The sequence below is a fragment of the Chelonia mydas genome, chromosome 3 (assembly GCF_015237465.2).
Source record: "Chelonia mydas isolate rCheMyd1 chromosome 3, rCheMyd1.pri.v2, whole genome shotgun sequence".
In the NCBI taxonomy this organism is placed as follows: Eukaryota; Metazoa; Chordata; order Testudines; family Cheloniidae; genus Chelonia; species Chelonia mydas.
Window position 1 is genome coordinate 2,142,765 of NC_057851.1, and position 27,108 is coordinate 2,169,872.

General features: G+C 44.5%; 1 protein-coding gene across 34 annotated transcripts in view; it reads right to left on the minus strand.

The window, feature by feature from the left end:
* DTNB (dystrobrevin beta) overlaps positions 1 to 27,108 on the minus strand; it is a 361,644-nt gene that overhangs the window by 52,491 nt on the left and 282,045 nt on the right. For 23 of the 34 annotated variants that reach the window (XR_005224528.2, XR_005224527.2, XR_005224524.2 and 20 more), the window contains one exon: positions 23,399 to 23,419. The exons of the other annotated variants lie outside the window; for them this stretch is intronic. Coding sequence is in view for 17 of the 23 variants with exons in the window: in XM_037893689.2 (XP_037749617.1) it covers positions 23,399 to 23,419 (21 nt within the window). In the remaining 6 variants the exon portion in view is untranslated. The remainder of the gene's footprint in view (positions 1 to 23,398; positions 23,420 to 27,108) is intronic. 34 annotated transcript variants of the gene reach the window in all.

The following is a 27,108-nucleotide window of genomic DNA, read 5'->3' on the forward strand; positions in this document are numbered from 1 at the left end:
GGAGCTGAAGCTGGTTTATATATTCACTACCAGTAATTGGAGCTTCTCTTCGTGCCGCAGCGGCTTTTTTTAAAGCATAACACAAAGCCCCCTTTTCCTTCCCTGGTCTGTTCCCGGTGTGTCAGTGAGGCACACAGCACTAAGTGTTCCATGATGTAACGTGTACTTGGCTTGTTCTCTTGCTTCAGATGGGAGGCGCATATCTTTCCCTGTCTCAAACCTTTCCCCCTGCTTTGAGACACACGCTCACATTACAGAGTAACAATAAGTTTAAAAAGCTGATTTTGACAATTTCTCTCCTATTTCAATAGCATTATGTCTGACACTGCATGACAAGCAGTGATGGGACATCATGCCTAACATTAGACGAAGAACCAGCTCATGCCCAGGTCCCCGCGTCTCTACTGAACACTGACAAATCCCTAGCTGGGACCAGTGTGGCTCACCTGTGTGTTAGCATTGTTAAAACAGGTATTAGAATGACAAGAATGTGGTTAGTGTTTAGACTTTAATAAATGCTTGTGAGTTGCTGCAGGCATCAATCTCACTTACAGCATCTGTATCCCATATTGTAAGGTGATATTTGAGCGCTGGCATTGTAAGCTTTTGTGACTGTATAAATCACCAGACAGGAGAGAGACATTAATTAGTGAGAAATGCTGGTCTCCAGCAGAGGCTGTTATGTCCTACCCCAAAAGGAAGGTCCATCAACACCAGATGGATGAGAGTGGAACATTAAAAAGGACAAAAGACTCTTTTGTTTACTTTTCCCCCCAAGCAGATGTGTCTTGCAAGTGGATCCTTCCCATCAGCTGTGTTTGCTGCTCAGAGCACATGGAGGGAAGGGAATAAAAACCCCGAAGAATGAGGAACTGCTTGGACTCTGGGGGGGCAAGGTTTTCTAGGCATAAGCAAGGGATCACCAGCTACTTGGCCCAGGTTAGCCCTAAAGGTCATATGGAACCTGCTTATTATAAAAGTATTTATTACTCTTTGAAATTTAAGATCCATTTGTGTATGCATGTTTACCTGCTTTAACCTTGTAAATAACTCATTTCCTTTTTCTATTAACAAATCTGTATTTAGTTTATTATAGGATTGGCCCACCGTTCCTGGTCTCCACAGGGGCCTCCAGCAGCTCAGCAGAGGGGGCTGCTCCAGGTAGTGTGGAGATCCTGCAGCCTCTCTGAAGGAGCTAAGGGACTAGGACTGCTCCTGTAGTCCATTCACCTTGACTGAACCAGGAGGCTCCCATTTGAGCTTTGCATCCATTGTGAGCGGGCCCAGCAGATGCGACTGGGTGGGGCCCTCTGGGCCTAGAAATACTCGTTAACCTTTGATTCCCTAGTGTGGGGCTCATATGCCTTATCCCATACCAGCAGACTGGAAGAATGCTATGGTGCACCAATATTCAGCCTGACGTCAATTACAGGGGAAAAAATGGAATGGCTGGTACAGGATTCACCTGATAAAGAATGAAAGGACAGGAATATAATTAATGGTGGTCAACATGGGTTTATGAAAAACAGGTCTTGACAAACAAACCTGACTTTATTCTTTGATGAAATTGCGAAGAATATCTTTGTAGTTTGATACCAATAACTGAGTACAAGTAAAAAGAGCAGGAGGACTTGTGGCACCTTAGAGACTCACAGATTTATATAACTGGACTTTTGTAAGTCGTTTGACTCAGTACCACATGACTTTCTCACTAAAAAACCTGCACTACACAGTATCAATAAAGCGTACGTTAAACGGGTTAAGAAATGGCTTACTGACAGATCTCAAAAGGAGTCATTAAGGCAGAATCGTCACTGAATGGGGGAGCTTTTACTGGAGTTCCACAGGGATCAACACTTGTCCCAATACTATTCAACGATTTCATCAGTGATTTGGAGGCACGTATAAAATCACCGCTGATAAAATTTGCCACAAAGATTGGCAGAGTGGTAAATAATGGTGAGGACAGAACAGTTAGCTAAGAACTGGGTCCATTCAAACAAAATGTGTTTTAATACAGCCAAATGCAAAATTATATATGTAGGAAGAGGGAATGGAGGCCACATCTATGGCATGTGGGACTGTATCCTGGAAAGCAGCAACTCTGAAAAGGGTTTAGGGTTATAGTGGACGAGCAGCTCAACATGAGCTGCCAGTGCTGTGCTGTAGCAAAAAGGGCTAATACGATGCTTGGCTGTATATAACCATGGGAGTAGCGAGTGGAAGTGGGGAGGTACGTTTCCCTCTGTATGTGGCATCTGGAGACAAGTACTGAAATACTGCATACTGTTCTGGTGTTCACATTTTTAAAAGGATATTGAAAAACTGGAGAAGGTGCAGAAAAGAGCCACAAGGATGATTAGAGGGCTGGGAAAAATGCCTTGCAGTTGGAGACTTAAAGAACGAAATCTGTTTGGCTTATGTAAAAGAAGGCTGACAGGGGCCTTTCAGTGCGGGTAGGATTTGGCCCTACGAGTATCTACTTGCAAGTTTTTAGCTCAACTCAGCTTATTGCTGGGTCTTCTCACCCAAAGAAGGTACAAATCCAAATCTCCCATTCACCCTTAGTATTAGTTTCTATACGATCTGACTTGCCCATTGATGATCTTTTGCCTCCCACATTTTTCAGCGCTGTAAAATGTTCCTCTCCACTCCAAAACATGGTCTGACTGAAACTATCAACATACTAGAAGAAACACTTCGCTGCTATTTGCCTGTTTTGTAAGTCAGCCTCCCTCCCTCCTCTCCACTTGAGGAACATCATCAGCAAAACAACAGAAGTAAAGAGTAAAAGTTAGCTGTAGAAACGATAGTAGCAAAAATAATAGTACCCTTCCCCCAGCATTTATCCACTCTCCTCTTTCATTCAAACAACGAGCTTCACCCCTTGGCCCCTGCAGACTCCACCCTCACTAACAACAAGTTTTTGTAACTTTAAAATATGTATGTGAAAAAGGACAAGGAACTAACATGCCATGTTCTAGCATTACTCTCCCCCAGTGGTTACAATGCCATGTTCCTGCCCGGCCTCCGATCACTTGCTTGTATGTTGTATGTCATTCCTCTATCCTTGGTCTGATTTTGTCTTCTAGGCTATAAGTTCTTAGGGTCAGGAACAAGCTGTGTGTGGGCGCACACACACATACATGTCCACATTATGCCCAGCACAATGGGTCTCTGCCTCTGATTGGGCCAGAGTATTATCACAATATAAATATTAAATAATACTAAGATTAAGTACAATCATTCTGTATGAAAGTTACAGAAATAAACTGCGTTGTACTGTAATTTAAGATATGTCTCCATTGCCAGGAAAGCTCAGCTATTTAGAATCATAGAATCATAGAATCATAGCATATCAGGGTTGGAAGGGACCCCAGAAGGTCATCTAGTCCAACCCCCTGCTCAAAGCAGGACCAATTCCCAGTTAAATCATCCCAGCCAGGGCTTTGTCAAGCCTGACCTTAAAAACCTGTAAGGAAGGAGATTCTACCACCTCCCTAGGTAACGCATTCCAGTGTTTCACCACCCTCTTAGTGAAAAAGTTTTTCCTAATATCCAATCTAAACCTCCCCCATTGCAACTTGAGACCATTACTCCTCGTTCTGTCATCTGCTACCATTGAGAACAGTCTAGAGCCATCCTCTTTGGAACCCCCTTTCAGGTAGTTGAAAGCAGCTATCAAATCCCCCCTCGTTCTTCTCTTCTGCAGACTAAACAATCCCAGCTCCCTCAGCCTCTCCTCATAAGTCATGTGCTCTAGACCCCTAATCATTTTTGTTGCCCTTCGCTGGACTCTTTCCAATTTATCCACATCCTTCTTGTAGTGTGGGGCCCAAAACTGGACACAGTACTCCAGATGAGGCCTCACCAGTGTCGAATAGAGGGGAACGATCACGTCCCTCGATCTGCTCGCTATGCCCCTACTTATACATCCCAAAATGCCATTGGCCTTCTTGGCAACAAGGGCACACTGCTGACTCATATCCAGCTTCTCGTCTACTATTTAGCAATGTGAAGGGCAGGTAAAGGAAATGGCTCCATGACGACTGGTTTGCTTGACCTGAAATGCATTGGGGTAAAAGGGAAAACTAAAAGTTATGTGCAAACTCATTTGCTTCAATAAAAATTTCTTTAAACTACTTGAAATTTCAGTACAGCTCGGAAGTCAGACTAATACAAAGTCAGTCTGATACAATATCTTATCCTCAATGTCCCACAAAGAAACTAGAGAGATACTGGGAACAAAGTAATTGGGCAGGCAAATGCAGCAGCCCTTATGTATTCAGCAGTAGCTTACACCCATGAAAACCCAACACACTGAGAGGGCATCTTGATGAGGGCACTGAACTTATTCCCCAAGTATTTAAAAGGGCATGGAAACCTGAAGTTTCAGCTCTGCAGTTTTCAAACACTGGCAGACATGACCTCTGTGTAAAGTCTTATCTGAGGAATGGCACTTAACAGTGCAGCCCACACCTCTGCATGGCGCTGTGTGCCTGAACCACGGTGCTGGTAGGGGATGTGAAGGAACAGCCTTCTGGCCCAGTGGTGCGATTCTGACCAATGCTTCCCTTATTTGCTAGTTCACATTTATGAATTCAGGTACGTGTTGTCAACTGTGGTTTTTCTTCTTCGTTTTACAATAAAAAAGGTTATTTATGTTAACCAGAAATGTACAAGAAAAATTTTCCTTTTATTGTCCCAACAAGTGAAACCATTCCTTTCTGTGCTTTAACTTGCAAAGAATTCACTTGTACTGGAGTACGTGTGAAAAATCATCCAAACTCTAGTTCGGATACTTACTCTGAAGTAATGTTTAAATCTGAAACTAAGCTCAGTAAGATGGGAATATTTAGAGACCCTCCCAAATCAGTCCTAATATACTTACTCCTGTATGAAACCTGGGTTTTATTGTCCTCTGTGGCACATTAGCCATGGCTATCTCTTTAAAAAGGCCTTAAACTTCCTGTCTCCTTTTTACGCATTACAGTAAAATGTACAAGAACAATCACATAAAGGAATGCATAAAAAGCTTATTACTTCAGCAGACTAATAACCTTTCTGAAGCATTAATAAACCCTCCCTCTAAATCTAAAGCAGGGCTGTTATCATGGCAACGGAATGAAAGAGGCACTTTATCCATACATTTTCTGTCTCCCAAGCACATGGAAGGCAGCCAGGTAGCAGATGGCTTGTGTGGACAATTACCTTCATTTTGCTGCAGCATGTTTAAATAAAACAAACTCTGTCCTCTTCATTACCAATTTTCAGAATCACTGCTCACATATTGCTCAGCAAACAGCATGAGAAAGGTACTTTAGACAGATAGAAGAGAGTACTTTATAATGTATTTCTGGCATCCTGACAGGAATATACAGTATAATGTCTGTGGGTTATAAAAAAAATACCCCCCCCCCCCCCCCCCCCCCCCAAAAAAAAAAAAAAACAAAAAAACAAAAACAACAAAACCCAACAATGTTCTATTTTGGGCCTTTGTTGGCACTGGCTTCTTTAGAACAGCACAGCTGTCTAATCAACTGTTGGAGTGAAAAGAGCAGACAGCATCGATGGGATTATTAGACAGTATATTGTCTGTCACACTGAAAGGTTTGTATTTAATTGTGCAGAATCACGTAATTAAATTAGATACACAAAAATACATTTAAATAACACTTGGGTTGTGACACAGGAAATCTGAAAGGAAGGGCTGCCACTGCAACCTTCACTTGTGGTGTGGAGCAGAGATGCGCCGAGGGAGGGAGGCAGGCAGCAGAATAGTGTGCATGAAGGACTCAGCAGCAGCCTTACTGGCAAACTTCTTTTTAAATTCTAGTATAAATTAAAACCAGCTAATACGGTTTTAAAAATGTGGTTCTCACCCCCCACCTTGGTCTCTTACAGAGAGAGTCTGCAAACGGAATTACAGGCCAGAGCAAATGATTAAGGAAGAGTTATAGTCTAACCCCTCTGAAAAGGCGGGTGAGGTTTCGTGGTAATGCTCACACAAACTTCACCATAATGATTAACTTCTGTGTAACAAAAACTGCTGACTTGCCATAAATAAAGGAGTGTGTTCTGTGATCTTCAAAGTTGAGCCATCACTTTGACAGAGTCCCAGTCTGACTTCCCCAGGGCAGGTCTACCAGTGCAAACAGCTAGTTTCTATGACACACAGACCCATGAGGATTAGAAGGGACCCTCAGTGGAATGTGCAGTTAATTCCTCAGCACTGGGTTAGGCTGATTTCACTCTTCCCAAATCACTGACAGATGGGCATCTAGCCTAAGCCTTGAGTATCTCCACTCCTTTCCTGAGCACCTTATTATATTGCCCAGCTGCTGTTACAATTCACTTCTCGGTTTACTACTCTGAAACATTAATATCACTTATTCAAACCAGGGATAATCAGAGGCAATTTTCAAACAGAAAATGAACATTTAAGTACAGTACACATGCCAAACCTGGCAAGCTGATAAAGAGGGAACTGACCTCCATTCTCGGGTGAAAGAGGACAGCAACTATGGAACACTTTTAATAGTTTGCAACAGACAAAAAATGACCTGCACATTTTCTTGGGATCATGCACACTCTTTGCAGAATTAAACACCATGTCTTCTGAAGGGAGAAGAGTAACTGGAAAACAATTTTCAGTGAACTATAGAATAGAAAAGGCAAAAGAGAACAAAGCTCAGCATGGCCATACCATAGTGAGTCTTCTGCTAGTCACTCACAATGATCACTTTTAGAAAATCAGCATTTGTCAGCAGTTACCACATAGTGGCATCTGAGAGTCATCACAGCTTTTCTTTATCCTTACAATAGGAAATAGCTGAGTGAGCTGTTGGGAAATTCTTACTTTTTAATGGCAACCATCGTAGAGCGTAAGTCCTCCTTCCTTGTTGTCCACATTGGACTTTCTCTAGACACCTTCTGCTCTGATTTTGTTCAGTAGCTCAGCTGCAGATTTGAGATCCCCAAAGAAATGGGTTTGTACCCACCCACAGTGTTGCTGGATATAAGACAGCTATGTCAACCCTTTCATCCATAAAGTGTTGTTTGTTTTCATTCCTTTCTTTCCCCCTGGCTGTAGGAGATAGCACTGGGATCAGGAAACAATCAGATCTTGGTTACCACATAGAATGCCTTTTTCTCTAGCTTCTTTCAAAGTCTAACATTTTTGCTTTCATCTATCCTTTCCACAGTTATAGGGTGTGTGCTGCCCCCCTTCAGCAGGGCCTCTCGTGGGGGTGCAGGAACAGCATCCAATATAGAATATTGCTCTCTCCACCAATATCTAGGATTTCCTCATAAATTCCCCCTGGGTTTGCTCTCTTATTTGCAGAGGTTCCCAGGACTCTTACAATTTAAATTCCCATAAGGTTCCCCAGCTGACTCCAATTACACAAGATTGAAAGCCATTGTTATCTTTCAAAATCATCTTAGTTTTGTTGTCAGGCTTCTCAGTTGAGATCACCCTTTAACTTGTTAACTATCTAATGTTGGAAAGTTTTCCACCTTGTTTCCCAAAGTTAGCAATGCCTTTCTGTTAACCATTTTATTATGGAGCAGACGCAAAGAAGCCCTTTCAGCCTTTGTGTTATAGCATCTGTCCTCGGTGGGGGTCTGAGAAGGGTCATGTTGTAAAGCCTGAATACTGGATGCATGTAAACAGATAGCTAGATCAAGCCCTAATACAGGAGGTTACTCATCTTCCTAGAGCATACTTGGGAATGGGAGGACTTAATCATGTGACAGACATTGACCTATGAATATTTGCATGTTATATTTTGTCATTAAATAACTAGATTGTGCTCTTGTAATTAAAGACGGTCATAATGCATTAGCACAAGGGTGCAGAGTTAAGGTTGTGGATGCAATTTATGCGGTCATTTCCTAATTTACAAGTAACTCAGCTATAAACAATCTTTTCTTAACACGGGTGATTTGAAAAATTGAATTTCCTAGGTTTGTTTGTATTTAAGCAATAAAAGCTTTCTACAGACAGAAAATCAAAATGTGGAAGAGTTTACAAGTAAGTAGGCCATTTGCTTGAGTAACAGTGGAGGCATGGAATCTACCAACAGAATCAAAACATCTGAATGTATTAAAAGAGGATACTTTGAGGGAAAGCTCCTATTTCACAGGAAGGACACATGTCAGAAAAGCATTAACATTGAAACCATAATATCTGTTTGTTATTCTCAAATAAGATGGTTTCCTACAATACTGGCTTTGTGATTTCTCTTGGTAAGAACTGAGACGGAATATGAAGTTTCTTAGCTGGATAGTCTATGTTATTACATATTAGAGGAAAGCTGGGCTGAAAGCAATACCCTTCGTAAGGCAAAAGTTTCTTTCAGATCCCCCAAATGGAACTCCTGAGTCAACCATGAGGTTATGATCAGAGTTTTATCAACCTAAGTGACTAAAATAATTAGGGCCAAACTGTATCATTAATGCCTAGGCCCAGGATGGGGTCAGTGTGGTGCTGATCTGCCCCAACGAGCCCTGGGAGGAACTGTGCCTCAGGGAGACATAATGCCCATGTGGAGCTCCTCAATTTGCAAGGGATCATGTCTGCAGGAATTACACCTCTGTGTTGCAGTCCAGCTCTGCTGGTTGGTACCAGGGGTGGGAATGCCTGTCTATCTAGATCAATATACTGTACTCATCTCTAGAATATCTGTATACCTTTTCATTGTCTCCTCCCCTAGGTTTTTCTTTGAGGTTTAGGGGTAGCTAGCAGCCGCTAGCAGGAAGCCATCCCTATAGCCATCCTGTGTGGAAGGTCCAGTTGCAGAAAGCTTTCATGCCAGGATTAGGAAAAATCTGGGCCTGAGAAATTTTCTAGGGATAGATGCTGGGAAGGTTCTGTAGAATGTTCTACAATTTAGAGATGAACCACAGAACTATAGGGTTAGAAGGGATCACAAGGGTAATCTAGTCTAACCCTCTTCCAAAATGCGAGATTTGTTGTGTCTCAACCATCCAAGACAGATGGCTAACCAGCCTCTTTTTGAAAACTTCCAATGAAAGGGATTCCACAACTTCTCTAGGCAGTTTGTTCCATTGTCCTACCGTTCTTACAGTTAGGACTTTTTCCTAAGATTTAATCTAAATCTGCTATAGTTTGAACCCATGGCCTCTTGTCCTGCCCTATGTGACAAGAGAAAACAATTTTTCTCCATCTTTCTTATGGCAGTCTTTCAAATATTTGAAGAGTGCTATCATCTCCCCCCTTAATCTCCTCTTTTCCAAACTAAACATACCCAGTTCCTTCAGCCTTTGCTCATATGGCTTGCATTCCATCCCTTTGATCATCTTTGTCACTTGCCTCTGAACCCTTTCCAGTTTCTCTACATCCTTTCTATACATTGGTGACCAAAATGACACAGTACTAGAGCTGAGGTCTAACCAGCATTGAGTAGAGCAGTACTATCACCTCCCATGACTTACATGCTATGCCTTCAACCCAAAACTGCATTTGCTTTTTTTGCAACAGCATTGCGTTGTTGACTGATGTTGAGGTTGTGATCCAACACAACTCCCAAATCCTTCTCAGCAATGCTGCTGCCAAGCAAGTTATTCCCCATTCTGTAATTTGTGCATTTGGTTTTTCTACCCTAAATGTACCACCTTACTTTTGTCTTCATTGAATTTCATTTTGTTGTCTATAGCCCAGTTCTCCAATTTATCAAGATCCCTTTGAATTTTTAGTTCTATCCTTCAAAGTATTTGCAACCCTTCAAAGTGTTTGCAACCCCTTTCCGCTCCCCCCCGCCCCCAGCTTTGTCCACAAGCAAATCTGGGCATGCAGAAGGATTCTAATCTCTTATGGAGCTCCCTCTGCAATGAAAAGGAAATCGACTCCAAAGCACTTACAACGAGATAACAAAGATTCAATTAACAAATATTTCTTGTTTGAATAGCTGACTAAGTTTTTACATGAGAAAGGCAGGCTACTTACCTTCCCAATATATTGCCTCTGCATATCCTCAATATAGAAGTTATTTGCCCAACCTCACAAGTCCAGAAGCAAGTCAAAATACATGAATACATGCTGCTCACAAACAGGGAAGAATTGGCAGGGGAATTGGTAGGGGACTATAAGGTGGGTAGAAAGCTGGCTAGATCATCAGGCTCAATGGATAGTGATCAATGGCTCCATGTCTAGTTGGCAGCCGGTATCAAGCGGAGTGTCCCAAGGGTCGGTCCTGGGGCCAGTTTTGTTCAATATCTTCATTATTGATCTGGAGGATTGGATGAACTGCATCCTCAGCAAGTTTGCAGATGACACTAAACTGGGAGGAGAGGTAGATACGCTAGAGGGTTAGGGATAGGATACAGAGGGACCTAGACAAATTGGAGGATTGGGCCAAAAGAAATCTGATGAAGTTCAACAAGGACAAGTGCAGAGTCCTGCACTTAGGACGGAAGAACCCAATGCACCGCTACAGACTAGGGACCGAGTGGCTAGGCAGCAGTTCAGCAGAAAAGGACCTAGAGGTTATGGTGGACGAGAAGCTGGATATGAGTCAACAGTGTGCCCTTGTTACCAAGAAGGCTAATGGCATTTTGGTCTGTATTAGTAGGAGTGTTGCCAGCAGATCGAGGGAAGTGATTATTCCCCTCTATTTGGCACTGGTGAGGCCACATCTGGAGTACTGTGTCCAGTTCCCCCCCCCCCCCCGCAACTACAGAAAGGATATGGACAAATTGGAGATAGTCCAGCGGAGGGCAACAAAAATGATTAGGGGGCTGGGGCACATGACTTATGAGGAGAGGCTTAGGGAACTGGGCTTATTTAGTCTGCAGAAGAGAAGAATGAGGGGGGATTTGAAAGCTGCTTTCAACTATCTGAAAGGGGGTTCCAAAGAGGATGGATCTAGATTATTCTCAGTGGTACCAGATGATAGAAAAAGAAGTAATGGTCTCAAGTTGCAGTGGGGGAGGTCTAGGTTGGATATTAGGAAAAACTTTTTCACTAGCAGGGTGGTGAAGCACTGGAATGGGTTACCTAGGGAGGTGGTGGAATCTCTTTCCTTAGAGGTTTTTAAGATCAGGCTTGACAAAGCCCTGGCTGGGATGATTTAGTTGGGAATTAGGTCCTGCTTTGAGCAGGGGGTTGGACTAGATGACCTCCTGAGGTCCCTTCCAACCCTGATATTCTATGATTCTATGATAAGTGGAAGTGGGTGGCAACCTGGGCAGAAGTGACCATGAGATGGTTGAGTTCAGGATCCTGACACAAGGAAGAAAGGAGAGCAGCAGAATACAGACCCTGGACTTCAGAAAAGCAGATTTTGACTCCCTAAGGGAACTGATGGGCAGGATCCCCTGGGAGAATAACATGAGGGGGAAAGGAGTCCAGGAGAGCTGGCTGTATTTTAAAGATGCCTTATTGAGGGCGCAGGAACAAAACATCCCGATGTGCAGAAAGAATAGCAAATAGGGCAGACAAAAAGCTTGGCTTCACAGAGAAATCTTCAGTGAGTTTGAACACAAAAAGGAAGCTTACAAGAAGTGGAAACTTGGACAGATGACTAGGGAGGAGTATAAAAATACTGCTTGAGCATGCAGGGGTGTAATCAGGAAGGCCAAAGCACAACTGGAGTTGCAGTTAGTAAGAGATGTGAAGGGTAACAAGAAGCATTTCTACTAGTATGTTAGCAAGAAGAAAAAGGTCAGGGAAAGTGTGGGGCCCTTACTGAAAGGGGGAGGCAACCTAGTGTGGAAAAAGCTGAAGTACTCAATGCTTTTTTTGCCTCTGTCTTCACAAACAAGGTCAGCTCCCAGACTGCTGCACTGGGCAGCACAGTGTGGGGAGGAGGTTAGCATCCCTCAGTGGTGAAAGACCAGGTTAAGGACTATTTAGAAAAGCTGGACATGCACAAGTCCATGGGGCCGGATACAATGCATCCGACGGTACTGAGGGAGTTGGCTGATGTGATTGCAGAGCCATTGGCCACTATCTTTGAAAACTTGTGGTGATCGGGGGAGGTCCTGGACAATTGGAAAAGGCAAATATAGTGCCCAACTTTAAAAAAGGGAAGAAGAATCTGGGGAACTACAGACTGGTCAGCCTCACTTCTGTCTCTGGAAAAATCATGGAGCAGGTCTGCAAGGAATCCATTTTGAAGCACTTGGAGGAGAGGAAGGTGATCAGAAACAGTCAACATGGATTTACCAAGGGCAAGTCATGTCTGATCAACCTGATTGCCTCCTATGAAGAGATAACTGGCTCTGTGGATATGGCGAAAGCAGTGGACATGATCTATCTTGACTTTAGCAAACCTTTTGATATGGTCTCCCACAGTATTCTTGCCAGGAAGTTAAAAAAGTATGGATTGGATAAATGGACTATAAGGTAGATAGAAAGCTGGCTAGATCGTCGGGCTCAGCGGGTAGTGATCAACAGCTCAATGTCTAGTTGGCAGCTGGTATCAAGCGGAGTGCCCCAAGGGTCAGTCCTGGGGCTGGTTTTGTTCAACATCTTCATTACTGATCTGGGTGATGGGATGAATTGCACCCTCAGCAAGTTCATGAATGACACTAGGCTGGGGGGGAGAGTTAGATACTCTGGAGGGTAGGGATAGGGTCCAGAGTGATCTAGACAAATTGGAGGACTGGGCCAAAAGAAATCTGATGAGGTTCAACAAGGACAAGTGCAGAGTCCTGCACTTAGGACGGAAGAATCTGATGCACCGCTACAGGCTGGGGACTGACTGGCTAAGTGGCAGTTCAGCAGAAAAGGACCTGGGGATTACAGTGGGCCAGAAGCTGGATATGAGTCAACAGTGTGCCCTTGTTGCCAAGAAGGCTAATGACACATTGGGCTGTATTAGTAGGAGCACTGCCAGCAGATCGAGGGAAGTGATTATTCCCCTCTATTCGGCACTGGTGAGGCCACATCTGGAGTACTGTGTCCAGTTTGGCCTCGCCCCTCCCCCCACTACAGAAAGGATATGGACAAATTGGAGAGAGTCCAGCAGAGGGCAATGAAAATGATTAGGGGGCTGGGGCACATGACTTATGAGGAGAGGCTGAGGGAACTGGGCTTATTTAGTCTGGAGAAGAGAAGAGTGAGAGGGGATTTGATAGCAGCCTTCGACTACCTGAAAGGGGGTTCCAAAGAGGATGGAGCTCGGCTGTTCTCAGTTGTGGCAGATGACAGAAGAAGGAGCAATGGTCTCAAGTTGCAGTGGGAGAGGTCTAGCTTGAATATTAGGAAAAACTATTTCACTAGGAGGGTGGTGAAGCACTGGAATGGGTTACCTAGGGAGGTGGTGGAATCTCCATCCTTAGAGGTTTTTAAGGCCCCGCTTGACAAAGCCCTGCTGGGATGATTTAGTTGGGGCTGGTCCTGTTTGAGCAGGGGGTTGGACTAGATGACCTCCTGAGGGCTCTTCCAACCTTTATCTTCTGTGATTCTATGACTCTCAATAGGGATCTGCAGAGGCAATTTCACGCAGGAGAAAGGAAGGTTAATTATCTGTAACAGGAATTGTCTGAATATAGCACCTCTTCTGATCTTCATGAGCATCCCCCATCTAGCAAGCCATGAAATGTAGCCCCTAGAGTGAGGCTCCTCTGATGAAGGAGAATTTGTCCACAGTTCTAATTCCAAGTTGAGCCCTTGAGTATTTACAGAAGCACATGAAGGGAAAGTATGTGGACTATTCCTCCAGGACTCTTACATGGGATGGCTTTGAAAATGACTATCGATTAGGTCAGACCATTTAGTTTACTAGAATGTTCAGTAAGGAAGCTAAAGATGCTGCTTCAAAATCCATGACAAGAGAAAATAGTGAATTAGATTCACAGGAGTGGTTAAATAATATCCTAAATGTATGCATTATCTAAATAAAAGGATACACTACCTATAGGGACAAGCTCATCCTTGGTATAAATCCATGAATGTAGTGTTCAAGGGGGGAGGGGGGTAAGTCAAAAGAGGACTCAAGATTTGGACACAGAGGAGCTTTGCTGATCCCTAAACATGTGACTAAGGAGCTTGAATTTGTTGGGAAAAGGGAGAGGAAGCCAATGAACAGAGAACGTGAGTGAGGGTCAAAAACTCAGGAAAATATTTAAATTCTTCATGGCTTCCGTCATGTCCTGGACCATTTATTTCCATGTTTTTATGCAGTCCTAGGGGATACTTTGGCCTGCACTTGGGAAGCTCTGTGCTGGTGCAGTGACCGTGCCAAAGCAGGTGTGCTGTAGTCTAGGTTGGTGCCAGAATAATGAAGTTCAGTGCTGGTACCATCTCAATGGCTGAAGTTGGCCTGATGAAGTCAGAAATACGTCCTGCAGTCACACACGTGTGTCACAGTCTTGGCCCTCAACTTAAGTTTGGGGGCCAGCAGTAGCACAGCACATGTAAAAGCCAGTTGCCAACTGCTCCTTTGGTGGCGCAGGAGTTGCCAAAATCTGCCTGGGGCTTGAAGAAATAATGTATTACTCAGAGAAGAGCTCTCTGCTGCCTCTAAAACGGATACTGCTGACAAATTATAGAAGGCCTTTCAGAAGTTGCATTAGGGAGGGTCCTGTGAGGCTCCTTCTCATTTGGTAAGAGCCAAAAAGGAAGGTCTGGCTGCCTAGTCCAAGAAGTTAAAGAAGGAAATAGTCAGGAAATGGGAATCCTTCTTTAACTAGACAATCTAATGCAAATCTAAAATCAGTCTTTTAACCCTATCTTTTCTGGCTCTAAATAAAACCTTGGGTCACCAAAGCAAGGGAAAAACTAGCATAGGGAACAGAACACCTGGCACCTCACCAATCCAGACCAGCAAAGTCAAAACCACTGGAGAAACCGTCAGATTGTTTCTATTCAGCCTCAAATGCAGGAGAAATTCCCTGGAAACAAAGCCATTCGCCAACAGATTCAGAACACGCTGACGTTTTCCTAGAAAAGCTGATAGAGCTATGGTTATCCGTGTTGTGAAAGTTCCCAAGACTCAGTCTTGGGCGACTTCAACATTCATGCTGACAGTCTCTCTGTCACTAAAGGCCAAACTTCCAAGAACCTTTACACCTTAGGTTTCTCTCAGATAAACTGTGGACCTACACACACAGCTAGTTATGCTCTGGACCGGATCTTCAGACTGGGTATTGATGCAGAATGCAAAAATATTATTCCCCTGTTAGACAGTCTTAGAGATGAAGCTCACTTTGGTATATTATCAGACTAAACCGCACTTGCATAAACCCTGCTTTGATGCAAGTGCAGTTTAGTCTGATCATATGTCTACACTATGGGCATCATGTCTACACTATGGGTCTGGAGAGAGTGTGTGCATGGGTGTGGGGAAACAGAGAACAAACGGGGGTGAGGGAGGTAATCCTGGATGACACCATCCACCTCAAAGAGATAGAAATTTACAATACGGTTAGCAGCAGAGCAGTTTATGCTCAAATGCATTATTGTGCTATTTTAGACCAAATCTAGGTAATTCTGCTACATATAATGTGCTTTAGCAAGATGTGCCAGGACCCACTAGAAAAGGAGAGCACATATGAGGAAATGAGGTGGAAAGAGGGAGAGCATCTTGCAAGGGAACGAGCCAAAAGAGAGCAATACACTCTGCGTCGCAGATGACAAAACTAGCCCCAAATGGCTGCCATGTGCTACCAACCCTTTTCCCAGTGAAATAGATTTCACGAAACGTCAAGTAATCCCATGCTGACATTTCCTTATCACTATTAATAAGGGCCATGTGCCATATAAACCAATGCTAGATCCAGATATCATTCATGTGGCTTTAATTAGTCCCCCATGCTTGCATAATGACTGGAAGAAAAGTGTTACAGATACATATACAAATGCACTTAGTACTGATTTCTCTGCAATTACAGTAATAATAATACCACCTAAGTCACACAGGAAGTCTGCGGTGGAACAAGGAATTGAATATGAATCTCCCACATCCTACGCTGGTGCCTAAACCACTGGATCATCCTGTTAGCAGTATCTCACAGCTCTATTTTATTGGATGCTTAAAAATGTGCTATGTGACTATGACACTGGTGTAAGGTGCATAATTGTTAGTACTGACAAAAGAAATAATCTGATTAATCACAGAATAGGAACAGCTGCAATGTAAGTTTCTTCCACACTAATGTGTATCTACTTGCAGTGAGAAGCAACACTGTTCACTGGAATAAGCTCTGTATCAAAAGCCAGGGACTTTGGATTTCTAATTCCAGTTTTGTCATTAACTTGCTGTTTGGTCGTGAACATGTAACAATCTCTCACTCTCAGTCTTCCCAATCTCTGAAATGGACACAACAATATTTATTTACTTAACTCAGAGATGTGAGGATTAATTTTATAAAGCGTTTTAACTATTTTAAATGCTATAAAAGCATTAAGTCTTACCATTATCTGTCCATGACATATATAATGCATCAGTATTTAGTCACCACCCCAGCTAGGGAGCAGTTAAAGGAGCTCACGCTCTCAGGGGATGAGTATGCAATGACTCATGCTCCCAGGGGATGAGCATGCTTTGCCTACATCACTCCTGGCTGCTAGGTCAGACCTGCAACTTGACAGTTATAATGAGCAATTCTATTGTTGAAGAGACAGTCCCTATGGGGTGCAAGTTCTGCCTTTATACCTAATTCAATTTGTGGCCTCTGCTGAGACAGCCAACAAAGGGGGCTGTGATAGGCATATTTCCATTAGATGGAACCACTAGGAACCAGGCTTATAGCAAATGTCTTCTTGTTACAATCGACCTGGACTGGTCTTGAATTGGTGACCTAGAAAGCTCCATATCCTATTCCCCACAGCCAGGCAATGCATATCGCAGGAAATACAATGAATCTGAATCCTTAAATAATGGTGTTACACATTCAGATGTATAAAGGTAACAAAAACTGCTTTCAACGGCACAGAGGTGTCATCTGACCCAGAATGGCAGTAGCAGATTTAATTTAGAGCCAGGCTAGTGGAAGGACGTGTACAGAACAAAATCCAACCATGGTAACAGGTGGGCGCGCAGCTGAATTGTCTCTTACAAAAGTCACATTTTATGATGTAATTGTTGCAAAAAGCCATTGGTTAAATAACTGTTTAGATTGTGTAGTATCAATCTCCTTCACGTGACATCCACTCCTACAGAGGGTTCCATTGACGAATATCCATTACCTCACCATGGAGCAAGTCTTGTTTTATGCATGTGCCTATGACTACGAAGCACGTTGCCGGGGTGAGAGATGGAAACAGTATAAACTTTTTAAAAAGTCCTCTTCAACCGTACCAACACCCAGACTGCATGAACAGTTCTTAGAGCACAATAGCATGTACTGCTTCAGGGCTGCTATTTCTGTCAGCCAGAGGATTTATGCAGTTTATACAGAACCTTTTCAAACCAGCAGTCCCACTCCCACCCCCACTCCCACCCCCATCACGGCCACACTAGCATAGGTATTTACTGTGGAAGTTTCAACTTACTACACATCCTGTAAGAACTGAAACCCTGATACTTTTAGTAGAAGGGTGGGGACAGGAGACTGGTTTTTATTTTTATAACTTCTTGGTTTTTTTTTAAAATGATCATGTTGTTAATGACCATTTTGTTTTGGAAGTGAAAAGAGGGGAAATTTGTAAGTCTACCTGCCAAAGGATTACAGCAATTCTTTGTGATCCTTTTCACTGTATACAGACACTTTGTTAGATGAACAAGAGAGCAATAGCACCATAACATATAGAAAAGGGGTCGGCTACCTTCGGCGCACAGCCCATCAGGCTAATCTGGTGGCAGGTCACGAGACAGTTTGTTTACGTTGACCGTCCGCAGGCACAGCCCCCCCACAGCTCCCAGTGGCCAGGGACATGCTCACTGCCGCTTCCTGCAGCTCCCATGGGCTGGGGACGGCGAACCGCAGCCACTGGGAGCTGTGGGCAGCCATGTCTGCGGACGGTCAACGTAAACAAAATGTCTCGCGGCCCACCAGTGGATTACCCTGATGGTCCGCGTGCCGAAGGTTGCCAACCCCTGATATAGAAACATATAAAGCCCTTTTCCAAAGGCTCCTGCTGCTGCTGTTATATGTTTTGAAATTATTAGCATCAAATTGGAAAAAAATAATATTTTTAGGGTAAAACAAGTCTCATAACTCATCACTTCTCTGATTATATGTGACCCTTTTAGCATGACCAGCTCAGGATTCTCCCTAAACTGTCCACAATAAAATTATAGTACCACCATAACTTTGCACAGAAGTGAATTCTAGAGTGGAGGTTCTTAATCAGTTTCAATTCTAGCCCTGTTTTCACATACTATATGTACGTTTTTAAAAAATTCATTGGTCTCTTTCTGAAGGTGAATCTGTTTTGAAAATTTGAGCAATCCCTCCCGCTGTTTTTGAGTTCTAAAGATTAAAACAATTCTAGCCACACTTCTTTTGTACACAGCTGTGTTATAAATGACAGCAGCTTGAAAGTTGAAACTTGGTATTGGGCATAGTTCTTAGTGAGGGCAAGGTTTGAAAAACACGAATTTGAACAAAGTCATGCCTATTTCAAACTGCATTTGGAGTTTATGCAGGACAAAATGTTGTTAGGTACAGAGGCACTTGATTCCGGAAAGACATATAGAATGGCCACTTTGCATAAGGTTCTGAGCTGTGACTGCTACCCCTTAAAGGATCACAGCCAATTTAAAATCACACTTCTACCTGACAGTTTTTTACCTCATTTTATGACAACCACCACCTAAGATTACTACAACCCAAAGCTATAGGGAAAAATCCCTCTCTCTCCCTTTTCAGTTTATTTTGTGCATTTGATAGCACTTAGAATATAGACCAGTGTTTCTCAGACGGGCGTCCGCAAGGGTACTTCAGGGGTCTGTGGGCCCCGCTGATCAACTCCACCCCCTCCCTCTCTCCCCTCCTCCTCCCCAGCGCCTCCTGCATGCCGGTGAATAGCTCTTCAGTGGGCGGCGTGCAGGAGGCGCTAGGAGAGAGGGAGGGAGGGGGAGGAGCGGGGCAGGGTGTGCTTGTGGGAGGGGACGGAATCATGTCCCAGGCCGCTAGCCCAGCTGATCAACTTCTCCCCCTCCCTCCCAGTGCCTCCTGCATGCCAGGGAACAGCTGTTCAGCAGCGTGCAGGAGGTGCTGGGAGGAATGGGGAGGAGTGGGGATGGGGCGCTCGGGAGCGGAAAGAGGTGGTGAAGAGGAGGGGCAGGGGGGAGTGGGGACAGGAAGAGGTGGGGTGGGGACTTGGGGGAAGGGGTGGAGAGGGGCCAGGGCCTGCGGCTGAACAGGGGTCTTGGGGGTCCACAAAACTTTTAACTCAAAATGGGGGTCCTCGGGTTGCTAAAGTTTGAGAACTGCTGATATAGACAATCACTCTTTCTGTGTATAAGGGTCTTACACGTGCTCCAAGAGGGGCAACAAAGACATTGTGATTGTAAAACCAATGAAGTGCCTGAAACTAATTTAAACTCATTTGCTGAAACTGACTAGATTTCAAGCCGTCTATGTCCCTTTAAGCTGGGTTCTCCCAGCCCACCAGCCCTTCTGTTCTCCAGTATTGTGTTTATTTGAATACTTGGAATAAATGGTTGACAGTAAATTTACTGAAGTAGCAGAGAAGCCAATTTTGGCCTGTTAAATTCTACAAGAAGAACCAGAGCTGCCTTTCGCCTCTCCTCTTCAGTGTGAAGAAGTACCAAGACCACCACCCTCTTCCTGAAAACTAATGGTCTCAGTAGACAATATGATGTGGGGTTCTCATTTAAGTGGCTTTGATTGAAGCAGAGCAATGCATGCTGGAACCTGTAGTTTTTTTCAGGCTGCACCTTTGTATTACAGATGAGGGCAGCTGCAACCTGCTCCAGTTCCTGCAAACTAGGCACCACACTCAGATTTATTTAATACAAATTACTAACGTGACCTTTGGTTGGTCTAAGTTTGGTTACTGTTATTTCAAATCCTTATGGTTTCTGAGGCAACAAATTCCAAAGCAGCAGGACTATATAGTGAAGTAATGTGCTGTTAACATTTTAGTAAGAGGCCCCCTCCACCCCAAATTTTCTCTCAGTTGCTGATAAACACGATATCCCACGGTATGTGGACTGCAGACAGGAGGGAAGAACAATTGGGGAATCTCTTCATTTGTTTTCATATTCAAACTACAGTGAGTTTCAATACCTGTAGTAGAGAGAGCCTGGAGCACTGGGCCTAGTGCAAGCCCTGAGGCCTGAACCAGAGGCTGTAAACCAAAGCCAGGCAAGGTATTAAACCAGACGATTACAAGTTCACTGCCCACTGCACTGCCCGGAATTGTTGCTATATAATAAGCACTAAATATTTATCCAGCTAGTACAAATACCACACTAGGTAGTACTATCATGGTCTGCTAAACCAGCTATCTACACAACGCTGGGGACAACACTAGGGTGACCAAGTGTCTGGTTTTCGATCAGAACACCTGGTCGAAAAGGAATCCTAGGGGCTCTGGTCAGCACTGCTGACTGTCCCATTGGCGGCTCTGCCCAGTGGTGCTGGCAGGCTCCCTGCTAGCCTCCACACCGTGCAGCTCCCGGGAAGCAGCCGGCATGTCCCCCCTCTGGCTCCTATGCATAGGGGGAAGCCAGGGGGCTCTGGTAAGTGCAGCCAATGTGAGCTGCAGGGGCGGCGCCTACAGACAGGGCAGCACGCAGAGCCACCTGGTCGCACCTCCGCGTAGGAGCCAGAGAAGGGACATGCCGCTGCTTCCGGGAGCTACTTAAGGTAAGCGCTGCCCAGAGCATGCACCCCTGACCCCCTCCCATGCCTCAAATCCCTGCCCCAGCCCTGATTCCCCTCCTGCCCTCTGAACCCCTCAGTCCCAGCCCAGAGCACCCTACTGTACCCCAAACCCCTCATCCCCAGCCCCACCCCAGAGCCCGCACCCCCAACTGGAGCTTCATCCTCCCCCGCAACACAACCTCCTGCCCCAGCCCTGATCCCCATCCCGCCCTCCAAACCTCTCGGTCCCAGCCTGGAGCACCCTCCTACACCCCAAACCCCTCATCCCCGCCCCACCCCAGAGTCTGCACCCCCAGCCAGAGCTCTTACCCCCCCACCCCAGCCCCCTGAGCCAGCCTGGTGAAAATGAGAGAGTGAGTGAGGGTGGGGAGAGTGAGTGACAGAGGGAGGGGGGATGGAGTGAGTGAGGGCGTGGCCTTGGAAAAGGGATGAGGCAGGGTGGGGCAAGCGTGTTCAGTTTTGTGCGAGTAGAAAGTTGGCAACCCGAGAGACCACACACACACCCACAGGCAAGCCAACTAACAACAATAACCAGGAAGGAGGCAGCGGCACTGCGAAAACAAATATTAATTATGCTACACTTCCATGGAAATGTTTATTTCTGAAAATTATCCTGAAACCTCTCCTGGGCATCATCAAGGATCTACAACCTATCCTGAAGGACGACCCATCACTCTCACAGATCTTGGGAGACAGGTCAGTCCTTGCTTACAGACAGCCCCCCAACCTGAAGCAAATACTCACCAGCAACCACACACCACACAACAGAACCACTAACCCAGGAACCTATCCTTGCAACAAAACCCGTTGCCAACTGTGTCCACATATCTATTCAGGGGACACCATCATAGGGCCTAATCACATCAGCCACACTATTAGAGACTCGTTCACCTGCACATCTACCAATGTGATATATGCCATCATGTGCCCAGCAATGCCCCTCTGCCATGTACATTGGCCAAACTGGACAGTCTCTACGTAAAAGAATAAATGGACACAAATCAGAAGTCAAGAATTATAACATTCAAAAACCAGTCGGAGAACACTTCAATCTCTTTGGTCACTCAATTACAGATCTAAAAGTGGCAATTCTTCAAAAAAAAAAAACTTCAAAAACAGACTCCAACGAGACCCCCCATCCCCCGCTCTCCTACTGGTAATAGCTCACCTTACCTGATCACTCTGGTTACAGTGTGTATGGTAACACCCATTGTTTCATGTTCTCTATGTATATAAATCTCCCCACTCTATTTTCCACTGAATGCATCCGATGATCATAATGGTCCCTTCTGACCTTAGTATCTATGAATCTATGAAGTGAGCTGTAGCTCATGAAAGCTTACGCTCAAATATATTTGTTAGTCTCTAAGGTGCCACAAGTCCTCCTTTTCTTCTTGAGTATATGGCAATGTTCAGCGTTCGCAATTTGATGGGGGAGAGGAGTAAAGACCTTATCTGGGTGTCTTGGGGTTTTTCTTCCCCCAGGAAACATTCTGTACTTACCTGTTTGGTGTAATCTGGTCCATTCCTAAAAGTCACAAGTTTTTTCACAGAGGTATTTTTATGAACCCCAGGATAAATCTTCTCTGAACAGGATGATTTAGCCACATCTAGAGAGGAGCAAACTCCAGCACAAGGAGGGAAATCATCACAATTTTCCCTTCAATTTGGTGAAGGAATTTTAATATGGGGCTCCCAGGAGCCACCAAAGGTCAGGTCCAGCACATTACTGATGTAGCGTGACTCAGAGGCTTCATCGATCGAAGCTGTATACACAGGTACATCTTCTTACCAGAAATAAGTTATCTGAATATTTTCAAGCTGTGTAAGGTATATATGGCAGATAAACCACCCAAGTGAACGCAGGATTAATCTTCATAACTCTATGTGCAAAGAGAAGAACAGCCAGCGTGTGCTGAAAACGCGTGTTGCTAAAGAAAAATAACTGAATATAAGGCTGTTCCTTAAAAAGAAAAAGGGCTCCCTCTGGAGTGGATCACAAAGTTAACACTGGATTTAAATTTTAGTAGGAGGGTAATGGAAATGGAAATCAGTAACAGCAAAGCATTCTTGTCTCTCATTAGTTTGCACATTTTGTTTGCAACGAGCGCAAAACAGACTAGTCTAGTGAGACTATATCAAGGCTACACGACACGAAGCCACGCCTAGAGTATCAAAATTAGTTTTCATGCATGGACTTGTACATGGCAAACAGGCAAATTCTAGGTTATTCAAAGAGACAAGAAAGCTATCAAAATACTTCAGAGAAACTGTCAGAATATGGAGTAAAACAAGCTGAGAATCTGCCTTTTCAATCTGGTTGATCATGCACTTTTCTAAAAAACAAACAAATATTCTCACTGGTCATGTACTCAAGGCAATAAACTTAATTTGAAAGGGGAGGAAAATAAGCTCACAGTACTTTATTAAGAACATGCTCCACTGGGAACTGAAGAGCTCTGGTTTGGAATTTCAAAAATGAGAAAGACCCCATAGCAGCGACTTTACACTAGCCATGAAGAAAAAGTAATGCATGGTTTATTTACACATATCCCATCAGGACAAAAAATGTGTTTTCATGCAGAACCCACCCCCAAGTTAGATCAACTACACACTGAAATCAACTTACTGCCTGCTTTTGTTCTTCTTCCTACAAATGTTGGCAACAGAAAAAGGTGAAAAGAAAAACAAAGATATATTAATCATCATGTTAAAAGGAAACAAACAAACATACAACAGAAGAAATGAAGGAACAGGCAGACGGTAAAGTGTAGAAACATCTGTAGATGTAACATGAAACAAAGACACAGTAGCTGTGGGGAGAAAGCAGAGATGCAGTTTGTTCCATGTCTCAAAAGGAGATCTATGTCTATGATGTGCACCTGTGTTAGGTGGTCGAATACATTGAGCAGATCTCAGAGTGATCCCTTCCCTCCCAAAACACCCTTAGTGCCCTCAGCACCTCCTTTGGACTCAGGTGATCCACCAGTTCTCTCTCTTCAACACCTGCACTCCTTGAGGCCCTCAACCTTTCAGCTAAGAAGATCTAAACTAAATCTCTCTTTAAATCTATAAATGCTAGCCATGAAACTGTTTGAAGGGTACTGTTTGCACCGGAGTACAGTCATGGATAGATATAAACTGTTCAGAAAGGACAGGCACGGCAGAAAAGGTGGGGGAGTTGCATTGTATATGCATTGTATATATATATATATATGCATTGTATGACTGCTCAGAGCTCCCGTATGAAACTGCAGAAAAACCTGAGTGTCTCTGGATTAAGTTTAGAAGCGTGAGCAACAAGGGTGATGTCATGGTGGGAGTCTGCTATAGACCACCGGATTAGGGGGATGAGGTGGATGAGGCTTTTTTCCGGCAACTCATGGAAGTTACTAGATCGCAGGCCCTTGTTCTCATGGGAGACTTCAATCACCCTGATATCTGCTGGGAGAGCAATACAGCAGTACACAGACAATCCAGGAAGTTTTTGGAAAGTGTAGGGGACAATTTCCTGGTGCAAGTGCTGGAGGAACCAACTAGGGGCAGAGCTCTTCTTGACCTGCTGCTCACAAACCGGGAAGAATTAGTAGGGGAAGCAAAAGTGGATGGGAACCTGGGAGGCAGTGACCATGAGATGGTCGAGTTCAGGATCCTGACACAGGGAAGAAAGGAGAGCAGCAGAATACAGACCCTGGATTTCAGAAAAGCAGACTTTGACAACCTCAGGGAACTGATGGGCAGGATCCCCTGGGAGAATAACATGAGGGGGAAAGGAGTCCAGGAGAGCTGGCTGTATTTTAAAGAATCCTTATAGAGGTTATAGGGACAAACCATCCCGATGTGTAGAAAGAATAGTAAATATGGCAGGTGACCAGCTTGGCTTCACAGTGAAATCCTTGCTGATCTTGAACACAAAAAAGAAGTTTACAAGAAGTGGAAGATTGGACAAATGACCAGGGAAGCATATAAAAATATTGCTCGGGCACGCCGGAGTGAAATTAGGAAGGCCAAATCACACTTGGAGTTGCAGCTAGCAAGAGATGTTAAGAGTAACAAGAAGGGTTTCTTCAGGTATGTTAGCAACAAGAAGAAAGTCAAGGAAAGTGTGGGCCCCTTCCTGAATGAGGGAGGTAAGCTAGTGACAGAGGACGTGGAAAAAGCTAATGTACTCAATGCTTTTTTTTGCCTCTGTCTTCACAAACAAGGTCAGCTCCCAGACTACTGCACTGGGCAGCACAGCATGGGGAGGAGGTGACCAGCCCTCTGTGAAGAAAAAAGTGGTTCGGGACTATTTAGAAAAGCTGGACGTGCACAAGTCTATGGGGCCGGATGCACTGCATCCGAGAGTGCTAAAGGAGTTGGTGGATGCGACTGCAGAGCCATTGAAAACCTCATGGCGATCGGGGGAGGTCCTGGATGATTGGAAAAAGGCTAATGTAGTGCCTATCTTTAAAAAAGGGAAGAAGGAGGAACCTGGGAACTACAGGCCAGTCAGGCTCACGTCAGTCCCTGGAAAAATCATGGAGCATGTCCCCAAAGAATCAATCCTGAAGCACTTACATGAGAGGAAAGTGATCAGGAACAGTCAGCATGGATTCACCAAGGGCAAGTCATGCCTGACTAATCTAATTGCCTTCTATGACGAGATAACTGGCTCTGTGGATGAGGGGAAAGCAGTGGAAGTGTTATTCCTTGACTTTAGCAAAGCTTTTGACACGGTCTCCCACAATATTCTTGCCAGCAAGTTAAAGAAGTATGGGCTGGATGAATGGACTATAAGGTGGATAGAAAGCTGGCTAGATTGTCAGGCTCAATGGGTAGTGATCAATGGCTCCATGTCTAGTTGGCAGCTGGTATCAAGTGGAGTGCCCCAAGGGTTGGTCGTCGGGCCAGTTTTGTTCAATATCTTCATTAATTATCTGGAGGATGGTGTGGATTGCACCCTCAGCAAGTTTGCAGATGACACTAAACTGGGACGAGAGGTAGATACGCTGGAGGGTTAGGGATAGGATACAGAGGGACCTAGACAAATTAGAGGTCTGGGCCAAAAGAAATCTGATGACATTCAACAAGGACAAGTGCAGAGTCCTGCATTTAGGACGGAAGACTCCCATGCACCGCTACAGACTAGGGACTGAATGGCTTGGCAGCAGTTCTGCAGAAAAGGACGTAGGGGTTACAGTGGACGAGAAGCTGGATATGAGTCAACAGTGTGCTGTTGTTCCCAAGAAGGCCAATGGCATTTTGGGACGTATAAGTAGGGGCAGTGCCAGCAGATCGAGGGATATGATCATCCCCCTCTATTCGACTTTGGTGAGGCCTCATCTGGAGTACTGTGTCCAGTTTTGGGCCCCACACTACAAGAAGGACGTGGACAAATTGGAAAATGTCTAGCAGAGGGCAACAAAAATGATTAGGGGACTGGAACACATGACTTATGAGGAGAGGCTGAGGGAACTGGGATTGTTTAGTCTGCGGAAGAGAAGAATGAGGGGGGATTTGATAGCTGCTTTCAACTTCCTGAAAGGGGGTTCCAAAGAGGATGGAGCTCGGCTGTTCTCAGTGGTAGCAGGTGACAGAACAAGGAGTAATGGTCTCAAGTTGCAGTGGGGGAGGTTTAGGTTGGATATTAGGAAACACTATTTCACTAGGAGGGTGGTGAAACACTGGAATGCGTTACCTAGGGAGGTGGTGGAATCTCCTTCCTTAGAGGTTTTTAAGGTCAGGCTTGTCAAAGCCCTGGCTGGGATGATTTAGTTGGGGATTGGTCCTGCTTTGAGCAGGGGGTTGGACTAGATGCCTCCCGAGGTCCTTTCCAACCCTGAGCTTCTATGATTCTCTGAATACTCAGTGATGCACAGTGCTTGTGACAGAACAGCATAAAATCTCTGCTGCACTTTCACTCTTTGTCACACTGAAGCCATAGCCAGGGACCTCCTGTCACTGGCCCACAGTGACCTCTGCTGATCAGGGTAAAAAAGGCAAGTTGGTACAACGTCAGACATCCAGAGCAGTGGAATGGAAGGAGAGGAGAACTGGGAAAGTAAACACGAGCTCTAAAGGTATGGACTAAATAAAAAAATATGCAGGGAAAAAACTGATTCCTGCACCGCTATAGAGTAACTCTGATGAATGGGGGTCACTGCTGAAAGCGTGATGCTTGAGTAAGGCAAGAATGAATGAAGTTACCTTCGTCTGAACGACAGAAACGTGTATTCAGTGACCTGCTGGGCTAGTACAGCTACCCTTTTATTTCAACTACTGAGCATGAGCAACATAATCTAGATTTCTTTTACGAACTCCTGACATTTTCAGAGAGAATTTGCCCCTGCACTCCAT